Consider the following 17,875-nt stretch of genomic DNA (forward strand, 5'->3'; position numbering starts at 1 on the left):
ATCATTCACGTAAGAAGTTTAGAGGGGGAAGAAAAGAATGATAAAGGAAAAGAACAGCAATAGGAAAGGATCTTTTCTTTGTTTCAGTAAGATGAAGAGGCCTCAGCAGTTTCGTGGGGGGAAGAAACAGGAAAACCTCTTCACAAGACAAAAAGCTAGCACTGCATTCTCTCTCTGTAGCAGCAGGACAGAACTGTCTGAAGACAAGACCCCTTTGGCCAAAGTAAAGGAACCTGAAACATTACTAATGACCCTTCAAAAGCTTCAGTTGTTTCCTTCCTTTAATTAACATCTAAATAGATTATACATCTTCTATAATTATAATATGGAAATGTATATGAGCAAAATATATAAATTTTTTGGTGAATGCTTAGGGAAGAATGATGTTAGTCAAGTTCATTCAAGGTCTTAAGCAGCAGCATCTATGCAGCCAGGGCGTGGTCAGCGTTTGGGGACAGAGGTAAATATCCGCAATCCATGCATCTCTTTGATTTCTTCTTTTAGTGCCTAAGTAAGAAAATAGCATCATCAGTTTTTGTGTATTTGACATTGGTTACAGTAATTCTCTGAGAGTATTTTTATACAGCTCTACATCTGAAGGAGACTTTGTGCTTTGTTTAAGCAATTTTTCCTTTTTTTGAAAAACAATTTTTTTAATCAATAATATCTAACATGATTTAAAGATCCAAAAGTACAAAAAGGCATACAGGGAAGTCTCCCTCCTACACCTGTCCGTCTCCCCAGTTTCCACCCCCATTCCCAAAAGAACTGTTGTTAGTTTCTTGTGTATCTTTTTTTTTTTTTTTTGAGTCAGGGTCTCACCCTAGCGCCCAAATTGGAGTGCAGTGGTACAATATCGGCCTACTGCAACCTCCGCCTCCTGGGCTCAAACAATCCTCCTGCTTCAGCCTCCCTAGTAGCTGGGACTACAGGCACATGCCACCATGCCTGGCTAATTTTTTATTTTTTGTAGAGACAGGGTCTCACTATATTGCCCCAGGATGGTCTTGAACTCCTGGACTGGAGTAATCTGCCTGTCTTGGCTTCCCAAAGTGCTGGAATTACAAGCATGAGCCACTGTGCCTGGCCGGTTTCTTGTGTATCTTTACGGGGATTTAAAAATGCATATTCACCAGGCATATTCAAGCTAATATATTTCACCCCATGATCTTTTAAAACGCAAATGGTTAACATTTCAAACACATTACACCAAGCTTGTCCAACCCACAGCCCAGCCCATGACAGCTTTGAATGTGGCCTAATACAAATTCGTAAAATTTCATAAAACATTTTGAGATTAAAAAAAAAATTTTTTTAAAGCTCATCAGCTATCATTAGTGTTAGTATATTTTATGTGTGGCCCAAGGAAGCCAAAGGATTGGACACCCCTGCTCTACCCCTGCTCTACACTTTGCTCTTCCCCTAAACATCTACCTTGGAGATCTTTCTATGTTAGGCATGTATGGGTGTCCTGATTCTTTTTTGCATCAGCATAGTATTCCATTATATGAATGTATTATAACTTTTCAACCTGTCCCCTAGTGAACTTTTATGCTGCTTCCTGTATTTTGTTATTTCAAGCATCAAGCATTCTTTAAAATGAGCTGTTCTTTAAAATCATACCAATTAGCACAAATTCCCCAATGGTCAGAGCAAGAAATAAAGTTTCAAAGGAATTATGGGACTTGTTTTCAGGCTACAAATGGTGTCAGAGCCCAAATCTGAAGGAACCACCAGAGTCAAATAGATATCTGGCCCCTGTAGTGCTGGGAGAAAGAGAGGTTACAGAATCAGAGTGGCTTGGACCTCTCAAGTTTATAATCAGTACAGAGGAAAAATAAGATCCTTTTAGTATAAGGCCAAAATCTGATGATCATAGTAGAGTGGACATTTTTCTTTTCCAGTCTGTTTAGTGAGCTCCTTCTCTTGGGGAATAATCCCTTTTCTACTTTATTGTACACTTCTGGTGGAACTACCAATTGGTCTGATATTGAGGTCATGATGTGCCACTGGCCCAGCTATGACTGGACCGGGGTGGCACATGACCCAAATTGGGCCACTCAGAATCTCCCTTGGGATTTTTGAGAGTGGAGCCTTGTGTCTTGGGCCAATATGCTATGATATCAATTGGAGGTGGCCATGGACCATGTTTCCCACCAAGGAGAGAAAGCCCATCTTTAGCATGAGAAAAGGAGACCAACACAGGGAAAGAAGCTGAAAGCTGAGAGGCTGATAGAGAGAGAGAGAGGAATCTAGATATACCAGAAACCAGATAATTTTGTTACATGGGCCAAATAATTCCCTTTGTTTACTTATGCTAATTTTAACTTGGTCTCTGTCACTTACAATATAAAGAATCCTAATATATGTGGTCAGGTTTATAGATCCTTAGATACAATCTAGTCCTATCCCTGTATTTTATTTAAAAAAAAAAAAATAGAGTCTACTCCTTGCCAAAGTCGGCAAACAAGTGAGTAATGGAATCAGGATATGAACCCAGGTATCCTGAGGTCCTGGCCACACCTGGTTTCCATCATGTTCCTGACTTGCCCTGATCCAGGAGCTCCTGTTGTGTTGGGGGACAATGAGCTGCCCCACTTGGCCTACACTGCACACCCTCCAACTCCACAATCAAGTGCAAGGCCCTCAAATCTGCAAACAGGCAGAAATGTCCCTGGAAAAAGCCTCCTATCACTGGGCGAAGGTCCCTGGGCCACTTGCTCTCTGCAGGCGTGGAATGCTCCCTAGAGACTGTGTCTGTGCCTGGGCCACAACCAGCCTTTCCTCCTTACATCCACTTGGCTGGGTGAGGGCCCAGTCACAACTTCACGTGACTGACCCTGGACAGAGGAACCTTCTGGGCTTCACCCCCTCAGGCCCTGCACACTCCCCCTCCCTGATGCCTTCTCCCTGCATTCTGTGCAGCCCCTGAGGGCTTCCCAATACACACTACAGTCCCTTACAGCCACACAGGGTCTTAGAGATCACCTCGGTCACTCCACAGTTAAGGAAACTGGGGCCCTGCTGGGGGAAGTGACTTGGCCGAAGTCCCATAGGTAATAAGAAGCAGCTTAGATAAACAATCTTAAGCACCTGCCATGCCCACAGCACTATAGCAGGTGCTGGGGACACAGAGGAAAAGGCATGGGAAAGTAATGAAAAAGGTAAGAGAAAGTAGCACAAGTCTAACACAAATGGACTGAACGCGGGCAGCAGTGGACTGCCAGACTCAAGCCAGCACAGCCCTGCTTCTGGTGTTCGAGGTAAGCTACTGCACTGGTGACTAGGGTGGACGCACAAGGGCCACACACAGGAGGCAGCCCTGGAGCTGGCCAGCCAGAAATGGAGCAGGCAAGAGCGACAGGGCATCTGGCCCAGGACAGAAAGTGAGGAGAGGCTGACAAGCTCCCGTGATTCACTGAGGTAGGCACATGTCAGGGAGACTGAGGCAGATCACATGAAGCATGGTCAATCCCAGGCTAGGAAGACTGGACTGGATTCTGGGCAAGCAGGGGAGCCATGCAAAGGCTCTGAGCAGGGGAAAGACATTGGTGGAGGCGGCTTAGGGGAGGGCAATCCCCAAAGCTGGAAAGAGGCCGGAGGCGGGGAGACGGCAACAACTGTTTAGCAACTGCCCTCCACGTGGCAGGCACGACGCTGGGCACCTGTGGTCAATGCCTCATGCAATCTTTGCCAATATGAGGCTCAGATCTCACCTCTGTCCACCTCCAAAGGCAACTCAGTGCTCACCGCAACTACCTACTCTGCCCTTGCTGCCGCCTCCCCAGGATGGCAGGAGGACAGGTAGGGAGGTGCTCCTGGTACAGAATTCTCAATATCTACGCCTCCTGGGGCTGGCCCACAGCAAATACCCAGTGAGTATTTCAAAAGAGATGCACTGGGGCCTGGAAGAGGCCAAGCCCCCTGCAGCAGGGTCCCAGAGGAACGAGTCCACTCCTGAGGGTGCCGGCGGGGGGTTGGGGGGCCCTCCAGGGAATCCCGCAGGGACCGTCTGATGGGAAGCTCAGGAGGGATGCCAGTATCGGATGGGTTGGGCGACATTTTCAGGCCTTTTGGACAGAAAATTCTGATTCTGTAGCACCAGGATGAACATTACTACGCGCAGGGTGAATAGGCAAAATAGATGAGGCAAGCTTCACTCCGGCAGGACACCAGCCCCCCCACCCAAACAGCCCGGGCATGAGAGCATCTGGATGGGGCACCTACCCCACCCCTACCTCACTCCTGAAGAGACCAGCTGGCCCTGGGAGTGGAGTCCAGTTACCACCTTGCCTTCCCCTTGATTCCAGGTCTCTGCCTTCTCTTAGGGCAGTGCCTGTCAGAATCCCATTCCCAACAGCTGTCCTGGCAGGGCAGCTCCAGGTCCCGGCTCAGACCCTGCCAGCCAACAGACTTGCTCCTGAAGATTTTCATTTTCATCATTCTCATGCGACTGTCAAAGCCAACATCCCCAAACTTAAATCATCTAAAATTGCCTATGACCAAGTCCATATACTTTAACACAAGTGTCAGCCCCCTAAGAATGTACTGTGGCCAGGCTCAGGGGACCCCCTCATGTCAGCTGCCTGCAGACACCCAGTGTGGAGCTGCATGACACCCCAAGTCCTGAGCCAGAAGGGCTGTTCTGACTGGGAGTGGAGGAGAGGCCTCTAGAGTAACTCAGGATGCAGCTGCTCTGGGCGCAGTGGCTCACACCTGTAATCCCAACACTTAGGGAGGCCGAGGCAGGAAAATCGCCAAAGAGTTCAAGACCAGCCTGAGCAGCATAGTGGAACCTCATCTCTATATAAATATAAAAATGTATATTCTTAAGGCCGGGCATGGTGGCTCATGCCTGTAATCCCAGCACTTTGGGAGGCCGAGGCAGGTGGATCACCTGAAGTCAGGAGTTCGAGACCAGCCTGGTCAACATGGTGAAACCCTGTCTTTACTAAAAATACTAAAATTAGCTGGGTGTGGTGGTGCGCGCCTATAATCCCAGCTACTTGGGAGGCTGAGGCAGGAGAATCGCTTGAACCCAGGAGGCAGAGGTTACAATGAGCCAAGACAGCGCCACTGCACTCTAGCCTGGGTGACAAAGTGAGACTCCGTGGGAATTAAAAAAAAAAATATATATATATATATATATATAAATTTTTACAAGTGCCCCAATGTCAGGATGTGAGTTCTCCAAAACGGAGCGCCTTTGAGATACTAAAATTTAATTTCTATGGATAAGCCAATAAGAAAACACAAGCCAACTCTCCTCACTATCTGCAAACTCTCAAGAGATACTGACTGGGCTCCTTCCATGTGCCAGGTCCTTTGTTAAGTGTGGGGGACACAGCCCCGCCCTGCACTAAGCCTGCTTTCGAGGGGAAATGAAGGACAAGTGGCTGGGCTGTCTACTCAGGAAGTGTGAGGAGAGGCACATGCTGCTGTAGGGGACCAGAGGACACTTTAATCCCAAGACTGTGAGCTGACACTCCCCTAAACTGTAGGAATCAACAGCCTTTCCCCACCCCAGACTGCTGCAGCTTCCTTCCAGTGTTGGAGGTGAAATGATGGTGATGGCGGCCACATTTATGAAAGGCTTACTCTGTGTCGGGCACTGTTGTCAGTGCTCAATGTGTACTTTATCATGAATCCTCACAGCAATGCTTTGAAGCAAGGACTGTTACTCTCAATTAGGGAACTGAGGCAAAGGGTAGGGTTGAAAAACTTGCTCAAGGTCACGTGGCTAGAAAGTAGCAAAGCCCAGATTTGAAAGTGGCAAGTCGAATTGCAGAACCTGCTTCCTTAACCACTTGTAACTGTGGCTTCAGGCCAAGGGACACACTCAAATTACCAGCACCCGTGGGTCCAGTCGCACCAGGTGGCTTGTACAGAGATCTGAGAATAAAACCCAAAGTGCCACGGGTTGGGGATCATCTGAGTCAGCCAGGTCTTCCCTGTCTCGTCTTCTACCTTGATTCTGACCCCAGAGATCACATGGGGCTGGAAGAGTTTCCAGGAGGGCTCAGTGACTGGAGCACCCAGCAGACCACCAGCATGCCTTAGGGCTGTAGGGGTCACATCCACTGCAAAGGGCTAGGTTCCGTGAGAACCACAAAGATGGATCCCAAAGGGCACTGGTCCACAAAGGGCTGACAGGTTGCAGGGTCAGACAGCAGGGATGTCAGTTTTCAGGACACAAACGGAAACCACCAAGAGCCAAAAAAGGGAGCCAGGGAGGGCGGGGGAAGGGCATTCATTCCCTGCTGGGGAGGGAGGGGAGGCAGCACTTGAGCTAAGTGGAGGACGGAAGGAAGGGCAACCCAGGCAGAAGGTCCGTTCTGGGCAAACGCCCAGATAGAGAGAGACCAGCAGGCAGAGGCCAGCTGGGAGGGTGCACACAGAGAAGGGCGGGGGAAATGCGTGAACAGCAGTCTAGGACACCTGCACTTGATGCATGAGAGGCCACCGAACAGACGCTCATTACCAGTGCTGTGCTTTACAAACATAACACCAGTTCACAATGGCAAGGCCTTCCAGAATGATGCCAAACACACCCAGTGAGGGGGCAAAGTCATAGGTACAGGAACAAGGGTCAAAGTTGTTATAAGTTCCAATTAAAATAAATATGGATAATATTTAAACTGAGCCTTAGGCTGGTTGACCATGATGTTCCAGAACCCAAATGTTCTGTCACTGGGGCTGGGGCAGCGGCAGCCATTCTCACTCACACCATGCACCAACTGACCCATCTGTAAAGCGGTCCCAAAGAGAGTCCAAAAACCCCTCTTCAGATCTACAAAAACATGCATCTTTTAGCACCGTCTGTGTTTAGATATCCTCATCAATATGTGACAATAACAGTAAACATTAGTAGCATTATACAAGGACATACGAAATCACTATTGGGAGGCCTGGCTTCAATTTTGAATAAAATTCCTATTTGCCACAACGCAGATACTCCCAGATTCGATTTTTCTCAGGTCTTGAGTCCTGTTTCATGACTGTGGTACTGCATTATTCTTTCCTGCAACTGATAGCAAAAACCACCATCCCTGCTTGGCAGGCCCTTTTGGAGGCTGAAGGCCAGTGGCAAGGGGCACTGTTGCCTCTACTGACCTGATTAACCATCTGGTGCTGCTGGACAGTTCTCTTCTCCTTAAATTCTTCTGATTCAATTTTAATTTCATACATCGCCCCACAACCTCCTAAAATAAACATGATTCAAAAGCATTTCAATTATTAAGTCATGGCAGCCATGGTCCCATATGTCCTCAAAGTACTGTACAATCCAAAGGTCTGAATATTATCATTCAGCACAAAGGAAAGTTGCTAAGACCATTAGGAAAAGATCATGGCTTCCAATCTGACCACATGCTCCTCCTGACAGGTTGCCACAATCCAAAATGTGCTCTTCCTTTTGCGAGGCAGCTGCACCACGCAGGGTTATCACTTGTGGGCAGGAAAGATAAGGCATAAAGCATGGACAACCTAGGGAGTGTACAGTGTTTCCTTTTACTAGTCCAATAAACACCACAGAAGAGGATGAGAAGGATGGAATTTCAGTGTTCCACCTTCCAAAGGACCGACGATCAGTATTTTTGAAGGGCAAAAATACACCACAATTTGGTTTGAAAACTGTGTAATACTATCCAAAGGAAAGAAAGAACCAGGGGAGCATGAGAGCCAGGGACACAGCAAACATGCTATGCATGGAGCTGCTCGTGGCTATCTCTAGCACTGCTGGGTTCACAGCACAGCATCCAGGGTTTCATCCTGGGTTTTGGGGGAGAACTTTTTGGTGAAGCCCTCAAGACAGACTTGGTGGACCATCCACCCCCTGCCTGAGCTTTCCTCCACCTGGTTGGAGAGCTGGTGCTGATGACTGATGATAAACACATAGCTCTAGCATGAAATAACACGGGCAAGAAAATGTCCCCTGCATGATTAACTCAGCCAGGCCATTGTACAAGAGGTGCAATGTACTCAACAGGCTTTGTTCTGCTTCTTTTTTTTTTTTTGAGATGGAGTCTTGCTCTGTCACTGAGGGCTGGAGTGCAGTGGCCGGATCTCAGCTCACTGCAAGCTGTGTCTCCTGGCTTCACGCCATTCTCCTGCCTCAGCCTCCTAAGTAGCTGGGATTACAGGCACCCGCCACCATGTCCAGCTAAATTTTTTTTTTGTATTTTTAGTAGAGACGGGGTTTCACCATGTTAGCCAAGATGGTCTCAATCTCCTGACCTCGTGATCTGCCTATCTCGGCCTCCCAAAGGACTGGGATTACAGGCGTGAGCCACTGTGCCTGGCCTGTTGTTTCTCTTATAATGTGCTCTAGGAGTCCAAGTTTTGGTAAAACCCAGGTTCTCAGCCTCAACTCCCTTTCTGCACTCTGTCCAGGACTGCGCAGAGCCAGAGCTGGATCAAGCTTTAACTCTGCCCTGGGCCTGGGGCAAGTTCAGGACCTGGTAACATCAAGGCCTCAGCATTGCCGCAAGACCCCTGCAAAGCCCTCACCTGATGTACCTTTCCAGCAGATTTTTTTTTTTTTTGAGACGGAGTTTTGCTCTTGTCACCCAGGCTGGAGTGCAGTGGTGCAATCTCAGCTCACTGCAACCTCTGCCTCCCGGGTTCAAGCGATTCTCCTGCCTCAGCCTCCCAAGTAGCTGGGATTACAGGCGTCCGCCACCATGCCCGGCTAATTTTTTTTTTTGTATTTCTGTTGAGATGGGGTTTCACCATGTTGGCCAGGCTGGTCTCAAACTCCTGACCTCAGGTATCCACCTGCCTCAGCCTCCCAGAGTGCTGGGATTACAGACATGAGCCACTGTGCCCAGCCCCAGTAAATTTTTTTTTTCTGGAGACACAGTCTCACTCTGTCACCCAGGCTGAGTGCAGTGGCACAATCTTGGCTCATTGCAACCTCCGCCTCCCGGGTTCAAGCAAGTCTCCTGCCTCAGCCTCTTGAGTAGCTGGGACTACAGGCGTGCACCACCATGCCCAGTTAATTTTTGTATTTTTAGTAGAGATGGGGTTTCACCGTGTTGGCCAGGCTGGTCTTGAACTCCTGACCTCGTGATCCACCTGCCTCAGCCTCCCAAAGTGCTGGGATTATAGGCGTGAGCCACTGCACCCAAACCCCAGCAGATCTTTAGATCATTTTATTCCCTGTAGTTTCCAGAATAAAATCTACTTTCTAAACTTTCTCCCCAATCCTTGGAAATGTTATGTTCTCAGTAAAGTCAGTGAGCCCTTGTGGCAATGCTGAGTGGCAAAGGCTGCTTCTGGGTGTGGAGAGATTCAGGCTGATGCCTATCCAGCGGCCCATGCCACGGGTCGTTCTGTGTGTATGTGTGGATAAAGGGCCTATCTTCCCCATCCTGTGGGTGCAGAAGTTGCTTCTCCAGCCTGCTCCTAACACACTGCCAGCCTGAACTTCTAGGTGCCAGTGGCCGCCTGAGAAGGACAGAGCTTGGCTGGGGCTGGTAACTGGCCTTAGGACAGAGTCTCCCCTGGGTCCTGGTTCTGGTTCCAGTTCCATTGTCTCTTCCCTATGAGGAACTGGGCAGTTCCTTTAGCCTCTCTGGGCTCGTTTCTTCTTGGGGAAAGTAAGGCAGCTGAAGAAAACCTTTCTGGGGTCCACTCCAGCTCTGATATCCTAGGGCGTCAGAAGAATGGGGGAAAATTAAAGCAAAACCTATTCAAAGTCAAATGACAGACTGTGGACCTGAGCTCTGGGGTGACAGAGAGGGACCTTGTCCGAGCTGAGCCAGGCTGGCACCCTTGAGTCCTCCCAACTGCGCCTTGTCCTCAGTTTCCCTCTGATGTTTCTGAATCCTGACTGCCATCCCATGAGGTGGGAGCAGCCGAGCTCCATCTGTCCAGCAGCAACACATCTTGAGAAGCCACTCACCAGCAGCAAGCCCCCTCCTCCAAGCCCCCGACCCTCTGTCCTTCCAAAGGGCAAAATCGTATCAAAGTGCCGTGGGAAGAATGAGAGAAACTTTACCTGAAATGTCAGTGACTTTTATAGCTGTAGCTCGTGGAAACTTTTCTTTGAGAATTTGGGTCACTCTGAGCTCCCCCTCAGTCTGGGTGGCAAACATCCGATGGTGAAGTGGAAGCTGCCACAGAACAGAGAGGAAGGTCAGGGCAAAGGAAGATGCTGCTGCCCTGAGCTGGGCCACTATGCAGGCCTGTCTGCATAGCCATGGGTTGTGTCAGAGGGGCTCTGTGGTATCAGGAGTCCATGTAAGTGCCCCGGAATACAGAATAAACTTTTATTGGTGGGGAGAGGATGATTGTTAATAACTCAATTTGACTCCAGAGACAAGAGGCCCCAAACCTAATTCAAGAGATGTTTGATTCCTCATGATAATGTCATGTAACACTATTATGCTGATAGTTTTATAGGTAAGGAAACTGAGGCACACAGTAATGTGCCCAAGGTAGAATTCGTTAAAAAGATAGAGCCAGAAAAGCTGGACAACTTGCCTCAGATCCATACCACTAGGTCATTCAGCATCTACTGCCCTGGATGGTGGGGCCAAATTCCACACTCCCATCACCTTTAGGCCTGATTAACGTGTCTCGCCCTCCCCAGTGGGATGTGACCTCACAGCCCACTGCTCAATTAGCCATCTATTCTTCATCATGCACTCCTTCTCACTGGGGAGCAAAGTCAGAATTCTATTAAAGAACCTGAAGAAGGAACATCTGTAGGTTGTTTACCACTGGCAACAACACCCCTTCCCCAATGGCTACCATGGGGAACCTGTGGTTGTGTTTTTTTTGGAGACAGAGTTTTGCTCTGTTACCCAGGCTGGAGTGCAGTGGCACAATCTCAGCTCACTGCAACCTCCACCTCCCGGGTTCAAGTGATTTTCCTGCCTCAGCCTCCTGAGTAGCTGGGATTCCAGGCACCCACCATCACGCTAGGCAAATTTTTGAATTTTTAACAGAGACAAGGTTTCACCATGTTGGCCTGGCTGGTCTCGAACCCCTGACCTCAGGTGATCCACCCACTTCAACCTCCCAAAATGCTAGGATTACAGGCGTGAGCCACCGCGCCTGGCCAGGGGAGCCCATGTTTCTGATGGAACACATCTCAACATTTAGTAGTGAAGGAGCAGAAAAGCAGGTCGGCAGTCACTTGGCTGGGCTGAGTGCATGCTGAAAAGGCAGACTGGGAATGGAGTGTGGCAGGCCTCGAATGCCAGGCTAAAGATTGTGGACTGTATCAGACAGGAGATGGGACTCCAGGTGATGGAACCCAGTCTCATGGTACCAAAGTAACCTGCAGGAAACAGTGCCTTCAGGAGCGAGTCAGGAGAGATGCCCAAGTAAGAGGCATTACAATGACGGAAGCACTGGGCACTGGTCCCTGACTAGACATGGATGACAGGTTGGAGGACACCAGGGCCGTTCATGGGTGCTGGTGCTGAAGGTCCCACCCCTCTACCCCTCAGTCCTTCCTGATAGCTCAGAGCAGGGTCCTGTGTCACAGAATCTCAGAGCACCACTCCTTTAAAATGAGCTGTGCACTGGCTTTCTCACCACTGGTCTTACAGGCCAGAAATGAGTCCGGCAGCATCCCAGAGCTGACCCCAGGGCAGGCCCTCAGAGGCACTTGGTGCTGGATGAATGAATGAGCAGGGGAAGAACTATTCAATTAGGGACAGAAACGCAGGACGGGAGAAAGGCCCAGAGTGTGATTGTCTGCATGGAGGGACAGAAACTTGATGTTCAGAGGCTGGGCAGGATTGCTGGGAGTGAGGGTGGGATGGAGCTGCTTCTGGGGGCACAATCTTGGGGGTAAAGGCGGAGAGTAACCAGATGGCAGGCAGAATCGGCAGCTACTAAGGGGTGAGAGTGGTGAGCGTTGCAGAATCCTTGGGAGAAGCCTTTTATCTTAGTGGATCTGTGGGCAGCGGCCTTTAGTGGAACAATCAACTGACATCCCCAGATGATCACTGTCCACGCTGAAAGTCACCGCAGTGGAAGAACTTCTTTTCATGCACAGGGGAAGCAGGTTCAGAACCAGGGGAGAAGGAAAATGAAAGGAAAGAGAAAGAAGGGTATGAGCTGAAGCAAAGGATGGATCAGAAAGGGGGAGAGATTAGGAGAGCGCGTGGGAAGTGGCCCCTGCTTGGGTTCTGCTCCGGTAGTGTGGGATTTGGAGGAGGATCAAGGTCAGAGGCCGAGTCGACCTTCCCAAGGCCCCGGCCCCGCTGCAGTCCCCCGCACCCACGCCTTGACTCTGGGGCTATGACTCCTCTCTTCTGCTCCGTAAATCAATCCTTTGCCCCGCTGTATTATGACTGTTCATGTGTTCGTCCGCCTGACCTTCAACCTCCACCCAACTCGGGAGTTCCCCCAGCGCGCGCCGGAGCTTGAAATTTCGAATGCCGTTATCGCTGAGTGAATGAATGAATGAAAGAATGAATGAATGAGAGAAAGGAAGAGGAGCCCCCCCATTGCAGGTGCTACGCGCGCCCTCCGGGAGCCGGTCCTCAAGCCCCGACAGCTGCCGGACCCGCGGTCCCTCCGCAGCTCCCGTCCCGGGGAAAGCAGCCCCGACCCTGCCCGCGCTCACCCCGCGGATCCCGCGAAGCAGAGGCGCTGCCGCGGCCGGGCTCCATGCCGCCATGCCCGGCCGACGCGACCCCCCGCCCGAGGTCACTGTATGCCCGAAAGACGCGGAGCAGGGAACCGAGAGCCGCCGCCTTGGGAGAGGCCGCCCCCTGCCGCCCGGAGGCCATCAGACTCCCGGCCCCGCCCCAGTCCTCAAGGCCCCGCCCCGGAGGCCTCCTGTCGGCTGGCTCCGCCCCCGGAGGCTGCCGGCCTCCCGGCCCCACCCAAGCCTCCCCTGGCCCTGGCTGACTCGCCACCCCCGACACTGCAGCGCCTGCCGGCCTCGGGGCCCTGCCCTCTGCCTTCGCTCGTGCCGCGCTCCTTCAGCCTCCCCAGGGCCTATTTCACGGATAGGGTCCCCTTGCCCGCGTGAATATCTTCCTCCTCAGCTCGGTAACACTCCAAGGTCTCAGCGCCCAATACTGGCCTTCCCTCATCCGAATACCCCTCGTGCCCCGATGTACTTTTCCATTCCCACTCCACACGCTGGCAGCCTAGCTTCTAAGCTGAGGAGCTTGGCCATCGCTCCAGGTGCGGGGACTCGTGGAAGGATTTGATTCGCGGTTTAGAAAGATCGCTCTGCTCCTGTGAGAAGGAGGGCGTGTAGGGGCTGCAACCAGAGACACAGTCAGAAGCTCCGAGGCTACAGCGATGGTCCAGGTGAGAATGGAGGGGCCTAACTAAACCAGTGGCGGGAGGGATGGAAGAATGAACTGAGACACTTGGGAGGTGAATGGAATCCAGCGATTGCATGTGGGGTGAGGGTGGGGAAGGTATCTGAGATGACTCCCGTTTCTGGCTTGGACAATGACTTGGATGGAGGGTTAGGTGGGAGCTGAGTAGAGTCCACGAACAGTTTTTAATTTGCCTGAGTTTAAGGTGCCACAGGACACAGCCTAACAGAGGCCCAGGTTGGAGCCATGGACCATGGAGTCATGAGAATGGAAGGGAAGCTGACGCCATGTGGGATGGGGTAGAACTGTCCGCAAATTCGTCCCGCCTCTGGAGTCTTCAGACCAGTCAAAGCCGAAATTGAACCAAGCCTCTCCTCTCTATAGCTGTTACTTGTTTGCAGCACGTGGTCAGGTGGCACCCTGCAGAATTTATCAGCTTTTTGCCAACATTCTGGCCTATGCAATCAATACGTCCCTTCAGCGTTGCACTTGGATGGATTGGACCTACGGTTGTTCTATATGGATATTATCTAAATTATTTATTACAGTATTAGCTGACTCCTATGTTCTGGCCTTCAGAATTTCTCCTTTGGATCAATTACTAGCCTGTCTTACATTTTCTGCTTCATTCCTTTAAAATGTTTAGAGATGATATGCTAACTTCTAAGTTTTCTTCATTGCGGTCAATGATGCAATTTAAGCTGTCAAAAAAATTTTTTTCTCAAGCAGGGTAGTAGTGGTAAACCATTCCCTTGCTCTTCAGATAGCATGGTTTAGATGAGGCACACCCATCCCCAGCTCTAGGAATGGAAACAGGACCCAAGTCTGGCTAATCGGAGATTGGCTTAGGGTTGGCCCCATGATCTGAGCCAGACCAATGAGAGTTGGTAGAGGGACTTTTCTGGAACTAAAGAAATGGATCCTGGCGGGGCATGGTGACTCATGCCTGTAATCCCAACACTTTGGGAGGCCGAGGCAGGTGGATCATCTGAGGTCAGGAGTTCGAGACCAGCCTGACCAACATGGTGAAACCCCGTCTCTACTAAAAATACAAAATTAGCCGGGCGTGGTGGCGCATGTCTCTAATCCCAGCTACTCAGGAGGCCGAGACAGGAGAATCGCTTGAACCCGGGAGGCGGCGGTTGCAGTGAGCTGAGATGGCGCCATTGCACTCTAGCCTGGGGGACAGAGCGAATCTCCGTCTCAAAGAAAAAAAAAACAAATGGATCCTTTTATTTTGCAACTTCTATTTTAGAATCGGGGTATATATGCAGGCTTGTTACAGAGGTATATTGCATGGTGCTGAGGCTGGGAGTATGAACGAATCCGTCCTTCAGGTAATGAGCATAGTACCCAATAGGTAGTTTCAACCCTTACCCCCTTCCTCCTTCCCCCCCCTCCCGTCTTGTATTCCCCAGTGACTATTGTTCCCAGACATTGATCTTTTTCGGCTATGTTGCTAAGCTGGTAGAAAGGCTGGAGTTGCTGGCAACCATCTTTGCAACCATGCAGGGAGAGCTACTTTGGAAATGAAGCAAGACAAAGAAGAAAACAGATAAAAAGAAACAAATGTTTGACTTTGCTTGTACAGCTGGAAACCAGCAATGCTGGAAATAAGCACTACAGGCAGTATAATCGATTTGTCACTTGTAACCAAGTGACCCATGGCAAGCTCACAGATTTGTATTGACAGAATTCCTCCTTTTATTTAAAATGGTACTTTTGGCCAGATAAGGTGGCTCACACCTGTAATCCAAGCACTTTGGGAGGTCGAGGCATGCGGATCACCCGAGGTCAGAAGTTCGAGAACAGCCTGGCCAACGTGGCAAAACCCCGTCTCTACTAAAAATACAAACCATTAGCTGGCTGCGGTGGCCTTTCTACCAGTTTTTTGTCTCCAAAAAAAAAAAGGTACTTTTGCTTATCTCTAACCTTCCTCTTCCTCATAATTTAACAATTGTCCATACTATCTGTTACTCTGAGCTACTCTCTGTCCCATTCTCCCCCTTATCCTCAGTTTCCCCTAGGCTGTCAGAGCCATCTGAAATGAAAACATTTAGGCCGGGCATAGTGGTTCATGCCTGTAATCCTAGCACTTTGGGAGGCTGAGGCGGGTGGATCACCTGAGGTCAGGAGTTCGAGACCACCCTGGCCAACATGGTGAAACCCCATCTCTACTGAAAATACAAAAACTAGCCAGGGGGGTGGCGCATACCTCTACTTGCAGCTACTCGGGAGGTTGAGGCAGGAGAATCGCTTGAATCTGGGAGGCAGGGGTTGCAGTGAGCCAAGATTGAGCCACTGCACTCCAGCCTGGGCAATAGAGTGAGACTTTGTCTCAAATAAATAAGTAAAATAAAATGAAAACATTTACTACTTGAAATCCTTCAGATTCCCCATCACCTACCTACCGGCAAAACTCCCAAAATTCTTTTGTATGATTTAACCACTATCTGCCTGTCCAACTGAAATCTACCCTCTAGTAATACTATACTTGCACCTCCCTGCATAAGCTATGCTACAAGTTTGGTTATGCAGTTGCCCATCTTTTAAGGTTCAAGCTTTGTCTTCTCCAAAGAGCCACCTCTGACTGCCTCACAGTAAGCTTAGAGCCTGCAACTTACCTATAACTTTTGTTGCACTTACGGCCTTTTACAACTATGAATTTATGTATGTGTCTGTTCTCACTGGTTTATAAGCTCCATGAGGATAGAGCCTTGCTTGAGTCATCTGTCAACAGCCCAGTATGGGCCAAAAAGTGCATGCACTGTGATTACTGAACAGAACTGAGAGAGGCTCTGCAATTTGCACTCCACAGGTTTAAGTTTGAACTCTTCTAGAAAAGGATTTGCAGGATGATCTGACCAATCTTGGGCTTCCAAATTAGTTCCAACAGTTCCAGTATTTTTTTTTTTTTCTTTGACAGAAGCAAATGTTTTACTTTATGATTAAAACAAGTGAAATGCATTTAGTCCCAGGAAATGTCAATCCTTTCTGCATCTTACTTTTTTTGCTGTGACCTTGAGATTCTCTTGTTCTCTTCAGTTGTATTGGTCCATGATCACTCATAGCTTTCAAACATATTTGGTCCATGATCACTCATAGCTTTCATACATATATATACATCTGAAACTCAGAAAATTCATTAGGTAGGAACTCTTTGGATGCATCTCCTTTTTTAACCTCATTGGGATGATTTTTCATTGCACCATCATTTTATTTTATAGAGCTTCCTAGCAGTGCTGAGCATGCAGAATTTTTGCAAATGCAATCCAGAGAAAGACTTGCTATATACTAGCTATTTGAACTTGTCTGAGCTTATGTGGCATGGTCTAAAGAATACTGAAATATTTCTGGCATACCTCTTAATTGCAACCACTTTCTCCAGGTTGCTTTATGGATTAAATGAGATAACGTACTAAAGGACTCCAGTAAAAAGCTAAAAAGGTAGCTAGCTTTTGAGGTGCTGTGGCAGAGACTGGCATCTAGTGGCCAGTGATAATGGTGCAGGCTAATGTCCGCACCTAAGTAAGGACAGTGCAGGGGCTGTGATGTCCATACCTAGTGGGGACATGAATGGGGTATTTGTCAGAGATGCTCCATGGCATAGTTTGGACATTGTTTCTGACTGTGCAGGTTCAAACCCAGAGTCTGGCTCTCCCAAAGATTATCTGAGTTATTCTATTATTTTATAAAGTTTGAAACAGCCATTAGATACCCTTACAAACTTACCATTTTTGTGATGATTTTAAGCCTACTGAAAATGTCAAAAGAAATCCAAAACTGCTAGTTTACTCATAGCTTATACAAAATTAGTATTAACTAGGCCAGGTGTGGTGGCTCACGCCTGTAATGCCAGCACTTTGGGGCCAGGGCAGGCAGCTTGCTTGAACTCAGGAGTTCGAGACCAGCCTGGGCAATATGGCAAAATCCCATCTTTACAAAAATTATAAAAAATTAGCCGCGCATGATGGTGCGTGCCTGTTGTCCCAGCTACTCGGGAGGCTGAGACAGGAGGATCACTTGAGCCTGGGAGGCGGAGGTTGCAGTGAGCCAAGATTGTGCCACTGCACTCCAACCTGGGCAACAGAGACCCCATCTCAAAAAAATAAAATCAGTGTTAACTTGTACTATTTAGCCACATTCATTAAGTTTTTAATTTTAACTCTACTATCTCACAACCAGGAATGTACAAGAGATCTGGAGCCTGATTCACATGGCAGGAAGGAGACCATGTATTTTGGTTTGGGATGGGTTTTAGCCACTATTAGAGGAATAGTTTGTTTCTTAGGGGTTGGGTCCTAGTAGTATGATACTTAGTTCATTTAGGAACTTCCTTTTTTTTTTTTTTTTTTTGAGAAGGAGTCTTACTCTGTCGCCCAGGCTGGAGTGCAGTGGCCGGATCTCAGCTCACTGCAACCTCCGCCTCCCGGGTTCACGCCATTCTCCTGCCTCAGCCTCCCGAGTAGCTGGGACTACAGGCGCCCGCCACCTCGCCCGGCTAATTTTTTGTATTGATTTTAGTAGAGACGGGGTTTCACCGTGTTAGCCAGGATGGTCTCGAACTCCTGACCTCG

At 49.0% G+C, this 17,875-nt stretch overlaps 1 protein-coding gene and 1 long non-coding RNA gene across 3 annotated transcripts; one reads left to right on the forward strand and one right to left on the reverse strand.

The window, feature by feature from the left end:
* Nucleotides 1-263: 263 nt before the first annotated feature.
* Nucleotides 264-12,755, reverse strand: BOLA3 (bolA family member 3). Of its 2 annotated transcripts, XM_023188026.2 has the most exons (4): nt 12,587-12,755; nt 10,001-10,115; nt 7,114-7,202; nt 264-507 (listed from the first exon to the last, which is right to left on the reverse strand). In XM_023188026.2, exons 1-4 carry the CDS (start codon nt 12,638-12,640, stop codon nt 442-444), a joined length of 324 nt encoding a protein of 107 aa, XP_023043794.1. In that variant the 5' UTR covers nt 12,641-12,755; the 3' UTR covers nt 264-441. The 2 variants fall into 2 exon arrangements, with proteins under 2 accessions (XP_023043794.1, XP_023043795.2); XM_023188027.2 differs by lacking the exon at nt 7,114-7,202 and having other exon boundaries at nt 12,587-12,738.
* An 83-nt stretch (nt 12,756-12,838) lies between these two features.
* LOC111523429 lies at nt 12,839-14,017 on the forward strand. Its single transcript, XR_002725522.1, has 2 exons — nt 12,839-13,284; nt 13,504-14,017. It is a non-coding gene; the product is annotated as an uncharacterized LOC111523429 (long non-coding RNA).
* Nucleotides 14,018-17,875: the final 3,858 nt, after the last annotated feature.

The sequence above is a fragment of the Piliocolobus tephrosceles genome, chromosome 15, assembly GCF_002776525.5.
Source record: "Piliocolobus tephrosceles isolate RC106 chromosome 15, ASM277652v3, whole genome shotgun sequence".
Lineage (NCBI taxonomy): Eukaryota > Metazoa > Chordata > Mammalia > Primates > Cercopithecidae > Piliocolobus > Piliocolobus tephrosceles.

Coding starts and splice junctions, on each gene's coding strand:
- BOLA3 (XM_023188026.2), bottom strand. CDS start 12,640: ATGGCGGCATGGAGCCCGGCCGCGGCAGCGCCTCTGCTTCGCGGGATC. Junction 10,116..12,586: donor TGCTTCGCGGGATCCGCGGG/GTGAGCGCGGGC, acceptor GTTCTGTGGCAG/CTTCCACTTCACCATCGGAT. Junction 7,203..10,000: donor AAAAGTCACTGACATTTCAG/GTAAAGTTTCTC, acceptor TGTTTATTTTAG/GAGGTTGTGGGGCGATGTAT.